The 21,811-nt window shown below is 35.6% G+C and overlaps 1 protein-coding gene across 7 annotated transcripts in view; it reads right to left on the reverse strand.

Moving 5' to 3' along the window:
• Window positions 1-3,532: 3,532 nt before the first annotated feature.
• The window catches only part of SNX13 (sorting nexin 13), a 68,057-nt gene continuing 49,778 nt past the window's right edge, over window positions 3,533-21,811 (reverse strand). For 3 of the 7 annotated variants that reach the window (XM_080383943.1, XM_080383940.1, XM_080383944.1), the window contains exons 18-26: window positions 19,834-20,006; window positions 16,977-17,084; window positions 15,951-16,061; window positions 14,523-14,684; window positions 13,235-13,306; window positions 10,689-10,834; window positions 8,848-8,916; window positions 7,605-7,717; window positions 3,533-7,108 (exon numbers count right to left, since the gene is read on the reverse strand). In XM_080383943.1, the coding sequence (XP_080240069.1) occupies window positions 6,861-7,108; window positions 7,605-7,717; window positions 8,848-8,916; window positions 10,689-10,834; window positions 13,235-13,306; window positions 14,523-14,684; window positions 15,951-16,061; window positions 16,977-17,084; window positions 19,834-20,006 (1,202 nt within the window). In that variant the 3' untranslated portion in view covers window positions 3,533-6,860. Of the gene's footprint in view, window positions 7,109-7,604; window positions 7,718-8,847; window positions 8,917-10,688; window positions 10,835-13,234; window positions 13,307-14,522; window positions 14,685-15,950; window positions 16,062-16,976; window positions 17,085-19,833; window positions 20,007-21,811 lie in introns of those variants that run through there. The other 4 variants (XM_080383941.1, XM_080383942.1, XR_013927586.1 and 1 more) reach the window with 4 other exon arrangements.

Consider the following 21,811-nt stretch of genomic DNA (forward strand, 5'->3'; position numbering starts at 1 on the left):
TCTCTGATATAAAATGCTTAATGCAACACAGATGTACACATTATTAGAGGTGCACAAAAAATTTAATAGAACAGTAAAGAAACTGCCCTTTACGCTGCGAAAGTTCAATTATTTACAGTCCGACTTGTGTGAGCAGTGTAAAAGCCTGAAGTGTTGGGGTGGGAAGGAAGGTTGGTGGATTTTTTTATATAAATTTCCAAAATAATTCTGAAGTTGAGGGGTATTTCTGACCCATCTCAATTTTTCTTCTGCATTGCTTTCTTTTCATTTTATTCAAGTTTCTAAGCTAATGGAAACAGAGAGAATATTGTGCTTGTACAAAGTTTTACTGTTCGTTTTCTGAAGAAACGGGTTAACGGACTCATTATGAAAGCACATCTCAGTTCAGTAAATGATCACTTGACTTGTCATAAAATAAATCATCAGTAGGATAGTTTTCAATTAAAATAATTTTTAAAATTAAAAAAGTAGCCCTTTATGGATTCTTATTAATTCTAGTCCATGATACTACAGGAGAAGTATTACCGTGGCCACAAAAGTGCACGATTTTACTAACTGCATTGATGAAAATCAGGTGAAGGATTTCTTCTCAACAGAGACAGCTGAAGCTGCGACTGTCATTTTATTGAGACATGAATTAACACTCCGGTTTCCTTAACTATGGACTTAGTAATGATCTTGCACACAGAATATAACCCAACCACATTTTCATACACCACGTAGAGTGAAGGGTGTAACTACTGCCTTATCTCTTTGCAGAGAAGACATCACCAGAACAGAGAATGCAGAACTTTCTCTATCCCATCTTAGCCAGAAAAATATTGATCAATGTTTTCCTGTCCAGTATGCACCTGCGCTCTAGCCCATACAAGCTAGCGATGATAACCTGCTGCGATCTCTATGCAATTGATTCTTTGTCACAACAAATTGAGCCTTTGCCACAATAAAACCCCTTGTCATATCAAGTACCGTAACACCAAAAATGTAACTTAATAAATCAAATGACTGCTAAGTAACTCTGTTTATGTATTTTTACTTCAATAAACTTCCACTTTATTTGGAAAGAATATTACTTAATATCCTCTACAGCACCATCCATGATTTTACTCCTGTCCCCAATACTCCCAAGCTGACGACACCTACATGAACAGCTGTCTATGGAATATTACCACGCTTCTTATGGCTTAAGAAGACACATCTTATAAAGACTACAATATTCTTGGTAATACAAAAAGAAAAAAAAAAGTCAGATGGATCCGATAGCAAGTGAAATAGCACAAATGTTTATACATGGCATCGCTTGGAATCGCTCAGGTACTACAGCAAATTTTCACTGGTGACAGCCCGTATCTTTGTTCTAAAGATTCCTTGTCAGTAACACTTTTGCAGGCTGCATTTATCTTATTAGCAGAACAGTTAGGCTGTAACACATTCAGACATTTAGCACAACTGTTAACCACAAGCCTCAGGAGCACTTAGAACCTACATATAAGAAAAATGCCCTGGGTTTCTGATGTATGATACACAGGAGAACCTTGGGACCATGTTTCCTTTACACAGCACTGCAGAAAGTCAACAAAATTGGTGGATTTCCAACTGCATGATGTCCCAGTTTCACTTTTGCACTGATACGATTACCCAAGACAGCAGAATATTGAATGAAGCTCTTATCCTTTTCTCCACAAAATACCTCTTGTGGTTTTAAATTAAGTATAAACAGGCCTTGTCTGTTTGCAAAAAATCATGTTAGGGATTACTGGGAAGCTAGTGATTTATATCAACACAGAGAACGTAAGTTAGAGCAAGTAAGATGTGAAACCAATTTTTTAAGCAGATTATAAAGGAATGTTTTATAAAGGAAAGGCCTTGAAAACGGAAGGAAAACATCATATTTGATAATCAAATTCTAACGGCAACTTCATACTGAAAAATAAGAAAATTGTAATTGCTAACACGAGATGACTTCTGTGAAGAAAGTTTTGTACCTACTCTTGTACCCACTGGCTATCTTAAGAAATAATAAAAAAAAAAGTAAGAGTTTCTTTCAGGTTCTGGCTATGAAATTCTGACATGGAATAACCACCTAACTCTCAGAACCATCTTCCATATGTTTTAAATTAACGTGTTCCAAATTCTCACAATTTTATGAGAATCTCTTACCTAAACTCCAGGTAAATTAGTAACAGAAGCTTCCACTTGTATCTCTCGAGTTAATTCAGAATTAGCATGATTCTAGACATCAAGCTAAGAAAATTCAGCACAAAGACTCAAAAGGCTACTCGGGACTTGATTTTACAACTGTTACAGTAAAGAAAAGCAAGTCTGTTTCTAAAAGCTACATTCCTTCCTCATAATAAGTAGCTCTTGTCAACAAACTCAACTTTAATCTCATTCTCCACTTAAACCCAATCTCAGAATTACTTATGTACTATTGCAATTCTAAAAGTCAAATGACAATTCCAGTTTGCCCTTGCTAAACCAGATTTGAAATAATTTAACTGACCCATGCAGATTATCCCAACATGCCATAGTAATTCAAAAAGACACAGCATGAGAAAGTTATTTGAGATATTTGAATAAATAAGTATTCATATTTCTCTGTGCATGGGGGGGGGGGGGGAACTGCAGTGGCGTACATGTTTCAAGTGTTTCAGTGTTTCATGAAAACAAAACTTAATTTATTTTGAAATATGTCCAGTGAGCTCATTGTTTTCATGATATAATTTCCTTTCTTCCAGGAGTTAAGTAATGAAATTTGTAGTTAAATAAATCAATGCAGAGTGATGTTGATTACTGAACTTCACAAAAAGATTTGCAATCCTCACATGTTCACTAGACATCCAAACCAAAATAAACCAGATAATGTGATAGACTGAGTTAAATAAGCCACAGACACATATTACCCTCACATAGCAAATGGCAGATATTTTTAAGACTTTTGAAAGAATTTTATAACTGAGTGCATTTCTTGCCAAGAAATTTTCTTAGGATAACAACTTCAACAAATAAGAACTTGCAGACAGCTAGTGAAATTCCTGAGATGTGTCTATATCCTGTAGGAAAGTAAGTTAGTGAAAGCAGTAAACACTTTATCCTGGGGTCAAAGAACTAACATCTCTGTAGCTCAGGACATCTTTTTGATGAATGTGAAACAGCTGGAATAAATATATCAAGGGTAACAATTGTGCTCCCATGGTAGATCCAGCTGCTGAAAAATAAACCCAGGGGAAAAGGCCAAAGAGGAAAAACCCACAACATAAAAGAACTCCTGCACCATACATTCCCACTGTTTCTGCGTAAGTCCTTTTAAAACGGAGAACTCTGCAAATGCTGGTTGAAAATTAATGTAGAGATTAATTTGTTAAAAGCAAAACCAGTTTATAAAATGTTAAAAAAATAATCGAGGAATGATTGTTTTATTTAACAGCAATATTTTCATCTTTAGGGAAAATATTTTTTTCCCCAGACATGAGGAACATTCATACCTGCTAGCAAGAAAGTTATTTAAAAAATAAACAGAGACTCATAATAATCCTGTTAATACTTTATTAGTGTAATTTTTTAGCTTTCTATTGGACAGAACATAAATGCAAACTCCAAAAAAATAAAATAAAATTCAGAGTCCTCTGCCATTCAGCAGAAGCGACCATGGCAGCCTGTTTCATGTTCATTCTTTGTTATGGAAACGAAAGGAGGGGGAAGGGAGGGAAAAAGCTCAATAGAACAATTAGGCACACAGCTGACACTTACTGTACAATGATATGCACAAGTAATTTATAACAGCTATATTCATGAGATGTGCTCTTCAGATTTCTCCCTTGTATTAGACGAGCTTTGCTCAGATGAGCAATTGTCATTGAGAACAAGGGAATTAAGAAAGGAGTAACAAATGAAGACTTTTAAAACAAGTCCTTAAATAAACTAACGCAACAACAGAATGCAAAATTGTTCAGCTGAGAAGACATTTTTAACCTAGACTTCAAAACATTAAAAAGTCATTTATTTTACAGTTATTCAAATACACATGCATTAAATGAAAATATTGCACAAAATTAAAATTTAGATTGTGGAATTCATATGTTTTTATTTTGGTACACATTCTGGTAGCACTTAAAATTTACTGTTTAGTTCTAGCAAACACCAGCAGCACAAGCTTGAGGATGAACCAAATGAAAAAGTCAATTGTTCATTTTTTCTTAAAAATAATTAAGGCTAAAACAAGTGCATTTGTTGACAATGGCACAATTTTCAGTGGCCAGTCACAGCACCCAAAGGCCAGAAGATACACCCAGACACTTAAGTGCTGTATATTAACATTCAGTTTTTGAAACTTTCCAGAATAGGCTGCATGGATTGACAGGGCAAGTATTGTAAATCATCCAACAGGAAAACCATTTAAATAAAGATACATCCAAACTGTTTTTAACAAAAAGTATTCTTTTCTGATGATTCTTGCCAGCCAACAGGCACCACTGAATCAGGAAGCCACATTCTGTAACTAAATATATATACACATGCACACATATGTATATAAATGTGTGCATAGGTATATGTGTGTAATAAATTCATTAAGTAAAATGACTAATAAACACGGTGTATTATGTTCTGTTCACATTCCTAGAGATATTATTTCATTTTTGGACAGAAATGTACCAGATAATTAAAAAAACCCCAACACTCAAATTTGCACATGATCACTATTCTCTTGAAAATTTTCATGGTACCTACAGAGACTTAATAGGTTCCACAGATTTTACAAAAGAGTATTTGAACTTCCCATTTGCATACCGCATAACAAATTCAGTGATTTCAAAGACATAAAGTAGATTTTGTAGGATCAATGATATATTTGCTATATCGCCAAGAACAAATTGCCGAACCATCTTTCATCAGTCAGATGTCAGGCACGCCTGAGCACCCTGGCATCAGAGGAAGATATGGTCATGTAAACAACAGGAGCTGGCTATGTTGATTACTTCACACAGAACTCAAGATTTTGTTAAATTCAACAGCACTTAATCATCACGCTTCTACAGGACCTGCAGAGAGGAAGAGGGAAGGGTTCTTACATTTTACCAACTTGTCTTCATAGGGATTATAAAAGAAAGGGATTTCATTTACAGTTTTTAGTTCTGCAACAAAGAAAAAAAAGTGCACTTGAGCCCATGCATACTGTATGAGAATGTTAACAGTACAATATGATCATCATTAAGTAGTATGATAAAAGGCTACATTGCATTAATAGAGTCCATGAGAAAAAATGATCTATATAGAGGCTTCAGTCAATTTAACTAGGTCCTTTGAGAGCCTTCTATCTTTTCTTAGAACACTTTCATAAAAGGTCTGTGTTCCTCCCTCACTTAAAAGGATCATTTGTTCCCATTAAGACATAAATTGCTATGAGGATCCTTGATCAATAGCTGTACCTTACCCTGTGTTTAGCATTCAGGAAAAAAATAAAACTCACCACAAACCAAACCCAAATCGGACTCTATAGGATTGCTTTATTTTCACCTGGACAGTGGTGCTCAAACAGTAGGGGACTAACAAAAAGGAAAACACAAACTGAGATATGCTGTGGCCAACCAGGATTATTCAGTTGTTACTTTATTTTTAATTAGACAGAAATTCTTCACTGAAACGAAACAGATGGATGTGGGGCCTTGATGTCAAATTTTTATTAAAATCTTACACTATGCAAAAAATAAAAAACTTATTTAAAAAAATATTGTAGTTTATCTCCTTTTTATTTTCATATATACACTGAGATGCGTTCAGAAATTTCCAAGTGTTCGCATATGACTAATGATATCTTTTACCTGTGAGGAACCAACTAATTCTAACATTTTCCCCTATGAGGCTTACACACTAAAAGGTAAGGAATCTTCCAATTAAGTAGGACATAGTCTTTTATACCAAAAAAAAGTTTCAGATTTTACTGGGGAGTTGTATGTAAACTGTGTCTTAGTGCAATTTCCTCATCTTCTTCTCATGATGTCTATCCTCTTTGAAACATGTACCCCCTTCCTTCTACAACTATCAACTTGACATATGTTCAAATACGCCAATTGAACTTAAATATGATGCCCCTTCTCCACTGAAGTTACATGCAAAATGTATGCCACACGCCGTAAGAGCAGAATATGGCCCTTAAAGCTGCAGAATAACCAGAATAGAGGGTTTGTTTCTACTGCACCTCTGCCTTTAGTAAAACCCCCATTAGATCTAATATTAGTAGATTTTTCAAAACATGAAAGGTGATATGAATGTGGCATAGAAGCCACATTACCTCAACTTTTCTTTAATAAATGTACTTTTATGATAGGGCTATAACTATTTCTCCCCTCTCCTCTGAACGTGGTATTCCAGAGACTGCTTTTCCTGTTAGCTCAGTCTTTACAGGAATGTTAGAAGAGCCCTACAGAGCCTCAACAGTCATAACATAGAATGACTCCACCTGATTCTCACTCATTGCACTATCTCCCAGTGCCAAAACATCCTTTTCTTCCATTTTATCACCACAGTTGTGCTTTACTTGAACAGTCTGGCACTTTTCATTGCTGGCAAAACCATTGACTCAGGAACGGAACGAATCAGCATTCTTACATATTGAGCCAGTATTCTTCTCAATGTTGCATGAAGACGCACCAAATCATTTAAGACACACAAACCCTTTTGGTAGTGGTTGAATTACAAGTGAAGATGAGAAGATCCACAGGTCTTACAGATGCATTAATAATCTAATATGTGACACTACAAGACTGGTGCAGAAATAACAGCATGTGAATTTGAAGCCCCAGAGAATCTGCCCAAGTAATTAGTCCTGGACAAACATACACCAGCTCAATAGGTTTCAAGTGTCACCTTTTCTGTAAGGAAGGCGCTTGAGTACAATGTAGTCTCTGCTTATACCTCTGCATCTGCTTTGACCGTGAATGCAGTTTGTTGAAGAGCTCATGGAACTTATTTTCCGGAAATAAGGTTTCTAGGAACCTCTCCAGAAACACATACACCATTCTCTTGTTCAGTTGAGTGTGCTGGAACATTTCAAAGACTCGAAGAATGCCTTTCCGAGTAGTCTCAGCACCTATGATGTGCTTCAGTTCATCTATAAAAATGAAAGTTACACAGAAGTTTAAGCTAAATTCTGCTTCTGTTAACAACAAACTTAAACTGAATATTAAGTCTTTCAAATTACATAGCCTGGAAAGTGAAGTAACAGAGCCTCTATTATCCACGGCATGACTAAACTAAAAGTTCTCTTACAGCAGAAGGATTTCTGAAAATTACTTCACTTTACACTATGTATGCGGAAACATGTTATTTTACATGAAATCATGATGTAATGGAATACAGGTACTTCACGCACTAAACTTAAAATCCTCTAGTGAAACTAAATACCGACTTAGTTCTAAGAATTACAGTTGCAAAGTCACAGTATATGTGAAAGTGTTCAGTGCTTTAATAATTAAAAACCTTTTTACTTTAACACAGTTTATACGTCGACATTTTTCAACATTTCAACTATCAACAAAAATGCTGACATTAATTCCGGTAACAATTTATGGTAAGGATTATTAGGCTTCAATCCCAGGCTCACTTACCTGGCATTACCTCCAGTAATTTAGTCTTCCCTGCCACTCTTGTTCTCATTCTAATAGCTTTGTCCCTCTGTGGAACAGTCTCTGCTAAAATGCCATTGGGCCAAAACGCATCTCTGTAACAAAAGCAAATCTGTCAAAATACATTCACATTTTATCAAGTGAAAGGCTCTTTTTAATCCCTCAAAGCTAGCTCATAAAATAAATACAAGAAAGTCATTTGCACACAACCTAACACACTTCAAATATTAGAAAAGGGAAAAGGCAAAAAAAGAAATCACAAGCAAGAAGAACAATACACTCAACCTATTAAGTAGCTACCATATTCTTTTTTAGTACAAGAATCAGATGAAACAAAATTTTAAGAAAATATTGCACAAAAGCATTAAAATGCCACATAGTTGTTACATAAAATATACCTAAGATTTTCTTCACCAGTCAGTCTATTGCCACTGAGAGACTACGCTTTCATCTATTAATTGCTTCATTAGATCTCTGACAGCAGTTAGCCTATCAACAAGCTAAAGCTGAGATGTAGTTTCAGTGTCACGTAAAGCCCAATGCAAAAGATATGCCTCTGCCTAAAAAGCTATTTTACATCTGTGAACGGCATTTTTTTCTGAATAAGCAGCGCACATACTTGGTTTTATTAAAAAATAACAGAATGCCTGTAAAGTGTGACCCTTTGGCTAATATGTTATCCTACTTTAACGCTTTCACACCATTTAAAAAAAAAAAAAAAAAAGGCAGCAAGGTGGGTGGGTCTCACTCAACAGCACTGCAGAAGCTTTAAGATTTTCAGGAAATGTAATGACAGAGCTTTGATACTTTCAAATTCGGACTTCAGTTCTGTTCTGTCTGCCCACATGTGAAACATACTAGCTTAGAGCTATGCGTTTTTTAGTAACAATTGTTTGCCTTTTAAGGCAAGGCATGCACATGCCTTCATCAAGGCAAACGACATTTCACCCAGTAATATGATGGAATTTATAACTATACCCATACTCTAGCTCTTCTAGACTGGTTAACAAAGAACTTCTTAAGGAACATGAGAAAACTCAAAAATATTATTCTTCATGTGACAACTACTTTCTCTCACTTAACACATGTAAAAAGCAGTGTATGCTCCAACTGGAATTCTGTACAGTAATAAATTTCCTTACATAAAAAGAATAGGAAGGATACACAGATATCAGACATCAGATGGCAAGTACTTCATGTTTTACACTTATGGTAAAAGACATACCTGAAGCGTTTCACTGCATCTGCTACTTGCTCAGGAGATGTCATCCAATCAACATGATCAACGATTTTTCTAAAATCAAAGCAACCGGTCTCTCATTTAATTTTTAGAGCAGAGAACACATAAGTATAGCGTTTTAAAGAACACTCTAGTGCAAAAACAAGTATTATTTCAACTTTCTCTAACTCTGTAAGTAGGTTCTATAAACCTGCAAACTAGGAAAGCAAATACTGATTCTCAAGATAAAAATCTAAGTTCACTGCTGACTCCTAAAGCTAAAACCTTTTTCGAGTATATCTGCGATGACTAAGCAGGCTGGAAAACTGATGTTGCATCTCCCGTCAGCATTACATAAATTTTCTGCTTGTAGAGTGCTCCTTTTCATGGAGTACTACAAGTTCTGCTTCTGTAAGCAAAGAACCTATTTAAAATCTCAAATTACCATATTTATGTATACAGTTACCTCGTAATCTTTACAGGAGATACAGACTGATCATCAACTTTGACCTTCGTTCATCAACACATACACACAGCTCAATATCCAAATCTAGGATGTTTACAGAAATGATTACATATCTATGTATCACCATAATCCCACGATTATTTCCCTAAACATAATTTGGTTTTTAAGAAATAGAAAAACACTATTTTGCTGCAGAATGCCACTAAGCCCCAAGAACCTGCTAAGACAAGATATGACTGCTGAACCAGAGGAAGCTGTGAGTATCTGGAATAGCTTCAAATGCAGAAGCAAAATAGTCCTATACACATCTTTGCAGTAAGAGAGCAGTAGCCTGTGCACAAACTCAGCTAGTTATATTACAATCTGAAAATAGCAAAAAGTATTCAGAGTTGTTCAACAGGGCAACATGTTTTTGGAAGCACGAGTCTCATGATAATTGTCACCTGGTCGTGAGGCATTATTTGAAAAATACCCAGTGCTATTATTACTACATGGTTGTATCAGTACTGGTACAATGACTGATAAACTAACAGTGACGATGAAAACATCACAGATACACTTGTGAAGAGTAAAAAGTAATGATATAGCGAGGAATGTCCTAGAAAAGTAATAGGAAACTACTCACCTGCCAGAAATTAAATTTTAGATTCATGGCACTAATCCAAAGCAACAATTTAGTGCCAACCCTGTTTCTAGAAAATTTTTGTTCTGTATTTTTATTTACATTTCAGAGACAGATTATTAGAAAGCCTGGAAACTGTAGATTTCTAAGATGAGGGCAAGAATCGCTACTTATTTAGCACTACTAATTTGCTTTGCACTTGCATGAAAAATGGTACATGTGATTTACAGAGAACGGGGGCGGGGGGGGGGGGGGGGGGGGGCAGAACAGACCTGTAACAGTCCTTCTCCCTCCCCTGCCCCACCTTTTGACGTGAGAGAGCAAAAAATTAACACAGCAACTCAGTACAGTTCACATAATTTGATTGTGCCAGTGTATCATTCCATTTGTGGCATCACAGATGTAAACAAATCGTACAAATAGTAATAAATAGTATTAATAACAAAGCATAGTGTAAAACACAGGGCAAAAAGCATACACAACATCAGTATTGTTACATTCACAGAAATGTGAACCCTTGTTGATATGCAAAAGTGGTTTTGAAAATTCTCTGGCATGTAAGAGTTACTGGAATTTGTCTTTCAGCAATGTTTCGTGTTTATATCCATTTTACACCACATTTGTACTTGGTTTATTGATCCTCTTCAAAGTGGAATGCATGCAGATCTAAACCACAATGATTTAGGAAATACCAAAAAGGATTTATAGACAGTTTCATAATCTCACTCACACGATCGCTCTATATAAGAAAAGCAGTACCTATTAATTGTGTCACCATATGTTGCTCTAATAAGTTGCTGAAGCAGATTTTTTATATTTCTTCTTAACCACTGATTTCTTTCCTTTAAATCAAAGACTTCATCCATAAGGAGGAGCATTACTCTCAGCGGAATATTGTCATCCACCTGACCACCAAGTAAAAGTATAATCAGTAAACTTTTATTTCACTTCAAGAAAGCTACAGTTTTAGTATCTGCTTCACAGGTCAAATGCTTCAGTATAAGAACAATGACAGAAACAACTTGCTCTGTATTTTACTGAAATACGAAAACTTCCCTAATTCTTCTATGACATCACTAACAGCAAAGAAAGACTGAAAACTAAACTAGGCTTAAATCCACTGGATTTTTAAAATAAGACAAAAAGAAACTGTTACTTCGCCAAAGTTGAAAAAAGTTAATACAATCAAGTATGTCCTAAAGCGAGAGCTTGTCCCTGAACAATTTGGTAACTGCTTCCAGTAGCCTAACATGAAAATTCTGGAAGCAGCTTTTCTTTGGCATCTTTTTCTTATGGACACACTGTGCCAAATTCAGAACCTTGTAAGAACAATGCCGCTTCACTGCAATGAACTGCCTTTTATTATGATACTGTTCTAATCTGTATGGCTATCAAGTGCTTTTATGCTTGTAGATGAAGAAAAGCATAATTTTATTATTTAATAGCAGATGTTACACAGACTGACTTACAAAAGCCAACTTTTACAGAAAACCTAAAAGAAAGGATTCAGCAACTACATAAAAGTTTTTAAAGATGGATGGTGTATACTCGCAGTAACCATCTACATTATTTCAAATATCAAAATCTGAGGGAGAGTTTACTGAATTCTATAGCATGAAAGTATTAGATTGTCATCTTAGTTGCTATTGATGTTTCTCTTGTAGAAACAACAGCAGCTTCTCAAGGCCTGCTTATAGGCCCAAATACAAGCCTATGTATTGTTAAGTTATTGCCTAAGAAGACAGCATTTGGAGTTACAGTTGTACTTGAGATAAATGTTGTGGTCTCTTGTACAATACAACAAAATGATTTGATTTTTTGGTTAATTAAAATCTTACTGTATCCTTAGCAAGATTTAAAGATTTAATGCACTTTTTTTTTTTTTTTTTAAATTAGGAGTTTTACATGCTAAGCATTCAGAGTTTTGTTTTGTATGTGAAATCTTATACAGCTCTACCTGAGAGAGTGGTAGTTTGCACTATATTGTTAATCCTAAACTAGAAGAAGTAGCAAGATCTCACAGCTAGGTGGACTACATAAATACATCTTTACAGGCAACTGGAACCCAGTCAGTGAATTCATAATCCAGCCAGAAATTCTATAGATCCATGCCTCGCTTTTACAGTACTGCTTCTTCACGTAAAATTCCATTCAAACTGCCATACATTTTGTTTGCTTTAGTGGCTGTAAATTGTGAAAAATGCATCTTAAAAGAGCAGTTGAGAGATGAAAGCTTTTAAAACATTTGAAATCTGCCTTTCAGAAACACTTGGTACGTTAACTTAGAAGCTATGAAGAATTGTAGGTTCTATTCATTTTGCAGAAGATCAAGGAAACGCCTGCAGAGAAGCTGCTCATAAACTCGAATGATATTATTTTGTTTTTTGCCTGTACAAAACAGAAGCCTCAGAAGTATCAAAGATTTTGTAATTACAAACTTAGAGATATAGTCTTATACAGCGAAAAATAATGGGGAAAAAGAAAACATAGAACAACTCAAGGCTATGTTGTCTAAGCAAAAATACATCTACCAAGCCATCATAGCAGTTATGCACAGGAAGACAAACTGGAATGCTTTCATGTGACCAAAAAACCCGAAACATGAAGGACAGAACAGGTGCAGATTTACAACCATAGCAAATCGCATATAATCACTAGTAATCTTATGGCCTTTCTGTCCTACTCTAGAGATAAAAGGTTTTTGCCAATTGTTTTCACATGTATCATCAAAACAATAGCAACATACCATAGCTTATGATAACCTCAAGAGCTTTAAACTTCATTTTCAAGTTTCTATCATTACTACCTCATACATTTTAGGTACCCACATGCTAAAATTTTATTATTTCGGAACATATTCTGAAGGTTTTTTTCTACAACAATACAGAAAACACTACCGATCCATATTACAAATGCTCCTGAAAAGGTCACATATCAGAAATCAGAATCCATAAAATGCAAACTAAAATGATGCTAACAATCTGGTACTATACTATCTTTGAACAGACAAAAATTGGAGGGAGGAGGGCAAAAAAAAATCCAAATCCAACCCCAAACCCCCACCCCCAAAACAAAGAAGCAGTAGCATGTACATTCTGAGTTATTCCGTTGTTGTGCAAACCATTTTAGTACTAACAAATATGTTACTTTTAGATGGACGTATATTTTTCTTTTTAAAAGGTTAAGAACTGTAAGTGCCTGGTATAATATCAGAAAACAATAAATACACAGTTTAACAAAGAATAAGCAAGTCATTAATTTGGTTTTAGAGGAGTCAATTTTTAAAGTACAGGTGTCAGACTCACATTGTCATCAATTGGTGCTGCAACACGACAATGGTCAGGATCTGAATAGGTCTTCTGGATCAAAGGAGGCACCTACAATGAAAAAAGCTATTGTTTGTGAAGGAAAAAATACTTTTGAATACCAATAAATCAGATAGTTTTCATATCTATTTGGTTATGAAAATAAAACCTGACATTTGGTCAAAAGTCAGTTGCATACTACCACAGATAAATACACAGTACTCTTTTCATCTTCCAATAAATCAGACCTGTAGGTATTCTATAGCTATCAAAAAGTTATCAATAGCTTTAAGACAATCGACATATTTTCAAGTGCCTAATGCTTCAACTGAAAAACACCTACAAGTTCACAGGAGACTGGTATTTTGTCTCATGTTTCCTCTTGATCTTAAGTCCTGCCTAGTCACAGACTTCCCAGTGAGTGTAACTGCATATCATATAGTTAGTCACACACTAGGGAAGTTACCAGCAATGAGGAAATCCAGAGCTAGTCACTTTATCTCACAAGTAATGAAAAAACAACCACAGAAAAGAAACATACACACATACACACACACTCTCCCAGATTTATTATTCCCTTTCATGGTTTAAGAGTTAATTCATCTCGATTGCTACTCTACATCTGCCACATGTAACTCTTTTGGTAACACAAACGGAACAATCCCTGATCACAGACCTTGCAGCTACACACAGAAAGAAGAGGGCAAGAGAAAGGAAGGTAAGATGGACATGTTAGGAAGATTACTACTTTCATTAAGATCTCTAGATAGTATGCGATGTTACTATTCCCCACGTCTAACGTATTAAATATTAGGAATATAAGGGATGAGGAAAGATGGCAGGAAAGACAGAAAGAAAATTTAATTAAAAACAGATTTCAGCAAGGAATAAGCAGAAAAGAGGCTATCTTCTTATTTTAAGTTTGAGAAGAATTTTTTTTTTCTGGTGAAAGCAGCAGATGCAGCAAACTAGCTTTATGAGAATGGTTGGTAAAAAAAATGAGAAAATCAGTGACTTATACTCTTCTCAAGTGGCTGAGCAGAATTAAGTGAAGAACGACCACTGTAACAGTCTGTAGTTGCCACATGAAAATGTGTTACTTAATAGCAAAAAGAACTCCACATTTGTAGCATGACTGCTGCACCTTATTAAAAGGGTGTAGGAATAAAACAGATTGCTTTCCTGTCTGATGACTTGACTCTTCATTATAGTATACAATGTAAGTTTACATGAGCCGATAGCTAATCTCCAATTATTAGTATGTATTAACTATCAAGTATTTTCTTACCTTGAAAAATGATTGCTTTAAGTCTTGTCCCAATCTCTCTGACATTTTACCCATGTTGTCTGACATTTTAGTCATTCCCTCTGCCAGGCTGTCAGGGAGAGACTTGACTGCATTTGATACATTTCTCATAGAGTTACGCAGTGGGTTTACAAATGTGTCCATCTGAAGGGGAAGACGTTTAACCAGAATTGTACAGTTTATGAGGACACCAGTAGTTAATACACTATGAGAAGTATCACACTGTACCAGAGAACAGTAACGTACTCAAATTGCTTAACTTCATTGCAGAATGCAGAATAATGTGCTAACTTCACTTTCATTTATATTTCTCATTCCTACAGCCCTACTGTAGCTATTTACATCTTTCAGCAGATCTTTTTCCCGAGTCATTTCCATGTCCCATCCCTCAGCTATTCTTAGCTTGAATTTATTTTCCTTTTCTTATCCATTCAATGCCATTTTTCCCTTCCAAGCTTCCTATTTCCATATGTTTCACTACTTCTTTCAACTACTCATCTTTGAAACATGTGTCTTTTAAACAGCACTGGAGTAATATGCTTTAATATCACAGCAAGTATAATTAAAACCGAAGTAGTACCATATAAACTGTTAATATTTTTCTTTCAGTATATACTCTAAATTCAGCGCAAACAGACACAAATACTAGAGTGATATCCTTAAAAATTAAGTTTCCACTTGAAAAGCTGGAAAGCAAATCTCACTCAGTCATTACATAGACCTTCATAAATACTTAACAGTGAAACAGTTAAATATTTATCAAGGAACTGAGGTAGAACAACAACCTGAAGTGACAATACAGTCACAGATGCTTTTCGTCTCAAAATCACTGAAAATTTAGAAATAGCTACATTTGCAAAGAGATGCCCACACAAACTGGTCAAGAATCATTTGTCTGAAGAGAGTCCTGGTGGCTTAACAAAAAGGATGCACAGCTCAGAGCTCTGAATGGTTACAACAGCTAAATACGTAACAGCTGCTTTTGAAGGGAAATGCATTTAATCTTTTGGGCTGAGAAGTGGAAAGCATGGTAACAGCACTAATACAGAGTATAGAACTGAAAATAGAAATTAAAAGGAATGAGATTACAAAAAGAAATCACAGATGTCTGACAGAAAGTAACTTGCAACAAACACACTTTCAAAGTAGCCTTGGTGCAATATGCTGTGTCCGATTTGAAAATTTTATTTCCTTGTCATACAAATAAATTTACCTGTTATACAAATGGTAAATGTTTGGTTCCATATGTTCTCAGACACTTTGCCACTCACAAAGTATTAAAAGCAACTCACTTGAAAGTTGTTTTGAAAGTACTATATAGCTGTTTAATATCAGTTCAACATCTCTTTAATGTGATCACTGCACTACTGAATGCTCTAAAGTTCCCTTGACAGTACAAAACATTCTTACCTTCCGTGCAAAATCCCCCTTCCCTTTGCTGTAGGCTTTATTCTCCAGGAAGTCATACACATAATGGGCTAAAGCTGGAGAAGCTTTCATCATTTCAGGATTTAACAAGAGCTGTGTAAAATAATTTTCAAAAGCTGTTTTTTAATAAATAATGAAACAGGCCATACTATTCTGTTTAGTAGAAGTTTAGCATGCACAAAGACACTACATCTTGGAATATATTTTCTCATTCATTCTCTAAATTTTATTCCAACATTACACTATTCTCAAGATAAAACTGATGTGCTCCCTGGCAATTCCCATTATTTTAACTAGTAGGTTAATTCTAGCATCCTACAGAAAAATACGCACATTTATGACCACTGAAACTGCCTCTAAAACTCCAAGGGGGAAAAAAACAGTGAAAAGCTGTGACTGGAAAAAATGTTATTAAAAATGGGGCACATCTCTCACACAAAGGAGAAAAAAAGTGTTAGCAATCTGAACAGAACAATCAGCCTTCACTACGTTTTGTTCACCTTCATTATTTATCATTAACACATCCACTGAATTGCTCCATATTTTGTGCTGCTTAACCAGAAAGTTCCTATGAAGTGAAATAACTGAATTCCTTTAGTCAGGCTGATAGAAGCTGTATCTCAAAGGAGAAGCTGTGTGGTTTGCTGCACCGCCAGGGTGGGTGCCACACCAATCCTTACACAACAGTGCAAGAGAAAGTAACCACAACAGGAGCGTAATGGAAAAGAGTTTAATGGCATAGAGCTCAAAAGAGATGGAACCTTACCAGTGACAGAACTGGCTGAGAATAAACCAAAACAGCAAAGAAAAGGCAAACTTATTAAATATTAAGTTCTAGCAGTATACTATTTAGGAGTGCGTACCATCTACAACACAGCTTTTTTTTTGTTTGTTTTGGTTTTTTTCTTTAAAAAAAAAAAAAAAAAAAAAAAAAAGCACATGTTACCAAATTTCCTGCCTTGGAAGAATTTCAGCCGAGAACACAAGCAAAAAAAAGTAACAGCCTACCTGCAAATACGCATTTAGATCTTTTTTCCTCTTTTCCAAAAATTCTCTGTCCATATTGTTAAATGTCTTTTTGCCAGGAAGTTTCAGTATATTTGCAAGGTTTTCAAACTGAAAAAAAAAGGATAAAATTTTTTTGTTCTGTTTTCAAGAGTTTCAAACCACCATGTAAGCTCAGAAATGAGAGGGGTCTTACATTCACCTATTCTTATCTACCACATAGCACCTGACAAATAATTTCTGCATCAAGCCTGGATCAGACTCCATGGAGAAGCCAAAATGAAAGGTAGGCAGTCAAGACCAAATGTACGAAAATTCTCAGGAGACCGTCAAGGACAAAATTTCTGAACGCACACACACATGAAACTCACTTTTGAAATACAGACTAGTATAGGGTGCAAAAGGCTTAGGCTCAAGATTTATCATTATTTATCATTATTATTTGGGCAGAAGTTAGCACGGTTATGAGACTACATCAAGAAAAATTATCAATTTTTTTAAAACATCTTTTCTTTCCTCTCCTGATCAAACCTACTAAGGAAATGATTAAGCTTTTATCCCTGGAGTGGATGGCAGCACCCAGTTTACACACAGGTTATTATACCATGCTTGATATGCCATCACCTATGCCATTTCTCCAGGTAATGACAGTGATTGGCACCGGTTGACATGTATTCCACTGTTAGGGTTTTACAGAAAGAATGTGTGTTGGAAGCAGCAGGGAATGAAGAGGCCTTAACGCTGAAGAAGGTTGAACATATTTGCTATAATGCACAAAAATAAAAAAACTTGACAAGAATAAAACTTGAAGAATCAGGATTATCCAAACACAAAATCCAGACTTCCTATAAAAACCAGTATTTTAAGGCAGTAAAAAGATAAAGGTATAGTACCTAGGCTTTAAGAAATAACCTGGAGAAAGGTTGTATCCTTTTCTCTCTAAAGAAGACCACAGAATTATAAATTTAATGAGATTGATTCCATTCAGTCCCTGCAAGGTGTCTTTTTGTGAAAACAACATTAAACTTTGGAAGGTCACAGAGCTCGTATAACATTTATGGCCTGTAGGAAGCACCAAAGAACAACTCTTTGCAACTTTTACAAATCCCATTCCCTTGCAAATAGGTCATGTGGGGAAAAAAAAATGAACAGAAGATGGTCTAGTTTTTATTTCAAAACTTCTATCCAAACAGAAGCAATGTAAGCAAAGAACAGCCTCTATTTTAAATATTGGTATCTACTTCAAATAGTATTTATTACATAACTGACTAAAGAAACTGGTGTGAATCTTTCATTACTTTAAGGAAAAGAGCACACACAGATACTATGCACAGCTAACTTCAATTCCATTTTGGATCAAGCACCTATTTTCTCTGAAAAACAATAATCCCTGCCCTTCCTATTAATTTTATTTAAAAGATGCTAACCTTTACCCTAACATGGCAAAAACAATGTCTCGGACAAGGACACAGGAAGGGTGTTCAGTCTATCAGTGACATTCCTGTGCCCCATAAATTCAGTAGGAATGTCTGTTTTATTGTCAAAACAAAGCAAAAATGTTGGGAGTCTCAGGTGCAATGAAACACAGGAAATTTTTTTTTTTGCAACCTCAGTGTTCTAGGATAATGTTTCCATTTTCTGTAAATTCAAAGAAAGCAGATTTAGCAACAAGAAATTTCTGAGCTTCTCTCTTTTGAAAGTTTTTGCTGTTGCTATTTTTTTTCTAGTCATTTACTGGTAAGTCAGTTTTAAATGATTGCCCCATACCAGCAGAACACTAACTCACTATAAGATCCAGGAACCCATACCTGTTTCAAAAGAACAGGGACTGTTCAAAACAGTGAATTAATTTAAACAAATTTAAAAAAAAAAAAGAAAAAAGAAAAAAATAATTTGAAGAGTACAAAAATTGGTATTTCACATTTATTGACAGCACACTAAGATAATCAGAAATTCAGAGCAATGTCAGACTTTGTTTATTACAAGTTATACAATATTTATTATTAATACAAGTATTCAATAAAATGTCTGCTTCTAATAAAAAAGCCTTTTCCATTTTCACTACTGTTGTGACTTTACAACTCTAACTTACCTGCACACAATTTGTTCTCTCTGCCTCTCTGTTAGTAGCAGGGTAAAGTGATATAATCCAACACTTCTGACTAGTTCAAAGGTTATACAGTCAAATCTGACTTCTCCAAGGGCTTGGTTTAAAAGCATTTCACCCTCCTCTTAAAAGCAATGCATTTTTGACACTTTTTCATGTCAGCAGGTTCTACTTTCTACCAGCTGGTGAATTACATACAAGTCTCTATTTTTTTTTAATTTCATGTTAGAAGGGTTAAGAGTCTGAGAATACAAGTACAACAATAAAAGGCAGATTGTTTAGCAGTACACTGAACTGCCAACAGCTGTCCCTTTGAAGACCCCACCGATCTGTAACATTTCATCTAAAACCTAAACACCTATTTCCCTAGCTCAGCTTTTATTTCTTAACCTCTGCGACAAATAACAAATGAAATACAACGCTGTTCAAGACCAATAACACTTCCACGAAAACATTTTAAAGTAAATTTAAGCAAAGGAGGTGGTAGGGGGAAAAGCTTTCTAAGTTCATTTCCTTGTGTTACAGCAATTATATAGCCATCAGGTATGAAACTATATAAACATGCACCTGTAAACTGCTCAGTACAAGTAAGGTATGATATAAATGGTAAAAAAAGTACACTTCAACAAAAAATAATGTAGTGCTTCAACCCCACATCTTAAGTCACTTTGAGAAAGCCAGCACTCATGCCATACCACCACACAGAAAAAGCACCTTTCAAAGAAACCTTAAAAGATTCATGAGATTAATTACCTGCTCAGTGATCCTCATGTGAAAGTCATGGAAATCGCTGTAGCGCCGGTATGTCTTCCATGTCTCTTCGCTGTTTGGATTACGCCGATGGACTGTGATAGCATACAGTGCGTATGTCTTGCCGTGGTCATTACACACTCCTGCCACAGCATATGGGTCAGAGTCAGCATAGACTAGTAGTTTAAAAACAAACAAAAAAAAAGGAACAAACAGAAAGGAAGACGAAAGGACACAAACGTGAAGTGAAGAAATGTCTGGAATGACAGACTTGAAAGACAAAAATGGGCATGCAAGCAGAAGAGTAAGCCATCCCTTTATCCAAAACACTGTATAAGGGATACCCTCCAGAAACTTATTATGTAAACTTAGATTAAGTAGCCTTAGTTAGGCAAGTTTCACTGACATGCAAAACAGAAACAAAGAATAGAAAAGGTTTCAACTTTTAAGAATACTGAAAAGATATTTTAAAAATAATTTTAACCTGAAGAACTCAAGACAGAGGTGAAAGAAGAAATTCAAGTCTGCAAAGTATTCTAATCATACTACAAAAGTTTGTCCATCAAAAACATCTATAAATACAAAACAGTGCTAACAAGCTGTAAGCATTTGGTTTTGTTATTAACATCAGCAGTTTCTTACTAACTGTGAGGTAAAAAATACCCCCCCACACACTACTTGAGTCAATAGAAACTATATATACACAGACATACATATGTATTCTCTGTGTGAGTGCACACATATATATAATGTATTCTGTGTGTCCATACATGCGTGCATGTCTTCTATGGAGAAGTAAACTTATATCTGGAAAGAACACAGATCTGCCTTAAACAGAACTAAACATCTTTCTGTTCTCCACTGAATATTTATATTCTCTTGGACATTCCCCCATCACAGAATTCTCCCAGTACAGAGCTTGTTTCAAAAAAACTTTCATTTAATCTACAGAATAACCTAGAACCAATATTGTTTACACTGCACAGTTTAAAGTGTTATGTTTTATCTGTTGCATCTGTAAGTATTGAGCCAATAACCAGTAACCACAATTTTCCAGTGGCTAGATGAAAATACTTTTTGATCAAGTTCTATGAATTTTTCAATGCACCAGTGCTCCATAAAATACACTTTTCCTGACTGATCATCATCTCCAATCTCTGTTATGCTTCCAGCCTTGACTTCTCTCAAGTAATAACGCCAAGGTCTAAGCAGCCAGGGAGCAGCTCTAGGATAGAGGCAGCTGCTGACAATGTAAGGAATCACTCAATGAGCAAGGTGCATGGAGCACCTTTCCTTTGCCATGCACCCTCTAGAAGAAGAATGTTGAGCACTGAAACCCAAGTGCAAAGAGTGGGCCGTCAGGATGCTGCCAAAAGACTGCCCAGAGAACAGAACTGGGAAACCCCGGCCCCATGGATGCTGAGCAAGCCCTATCCTCTTAAGCTCATGTTGACCATCCTGCTGTGCAGCCACCAGATCACATCTCAGGAACACTGCTAAGCTGCACCTTTAGGAGTACCACTTCAGGACAGAGTGGCAGAGAAAGAAAGAAGTTGTCCCCACTGTCCCTTATGTCATAGCTTCTTAATCAGAGTTTATTTTGTAACACAAGACAAGGTGAATCCTTCAAGATTATGGAGAAGATCTTGTATACACCCTGCAAGCACAGCAGAGGGTAGTATTTGGCAGAGGAAAGGAGCCTGCACGCAGATGCAGGATACATCTACTGCATGTAGCACCCAGAAAGCAGGGACTTCTATTTCTTGTTCAAACATGACAAAGAAGAGGACACATCCAGTTTAACCCTATCTTACAATATAAACCTGTACATATCCCCTGGTTCAAGTGGAGCATTATGGATCCAGAGTCAAGCTGATAGATACCTATACACACCGGATTATGAATTTAACATAATTTGCGTGGTTCTAAGTTTAATTCAGAGAAAAGTTCCACATGCCATTTTAATAAAAAAGCAAAATTG

This window comes from Falco punctatus, assembly GCF_963210335.1.
Source record: "Falco punctatus genome assembly, chromosome: 4".
NCBI lineage: Eukaryota > Metazoa > Chordata > Aves > Falconiformes > Falconidae > Falco > Falco punctatus.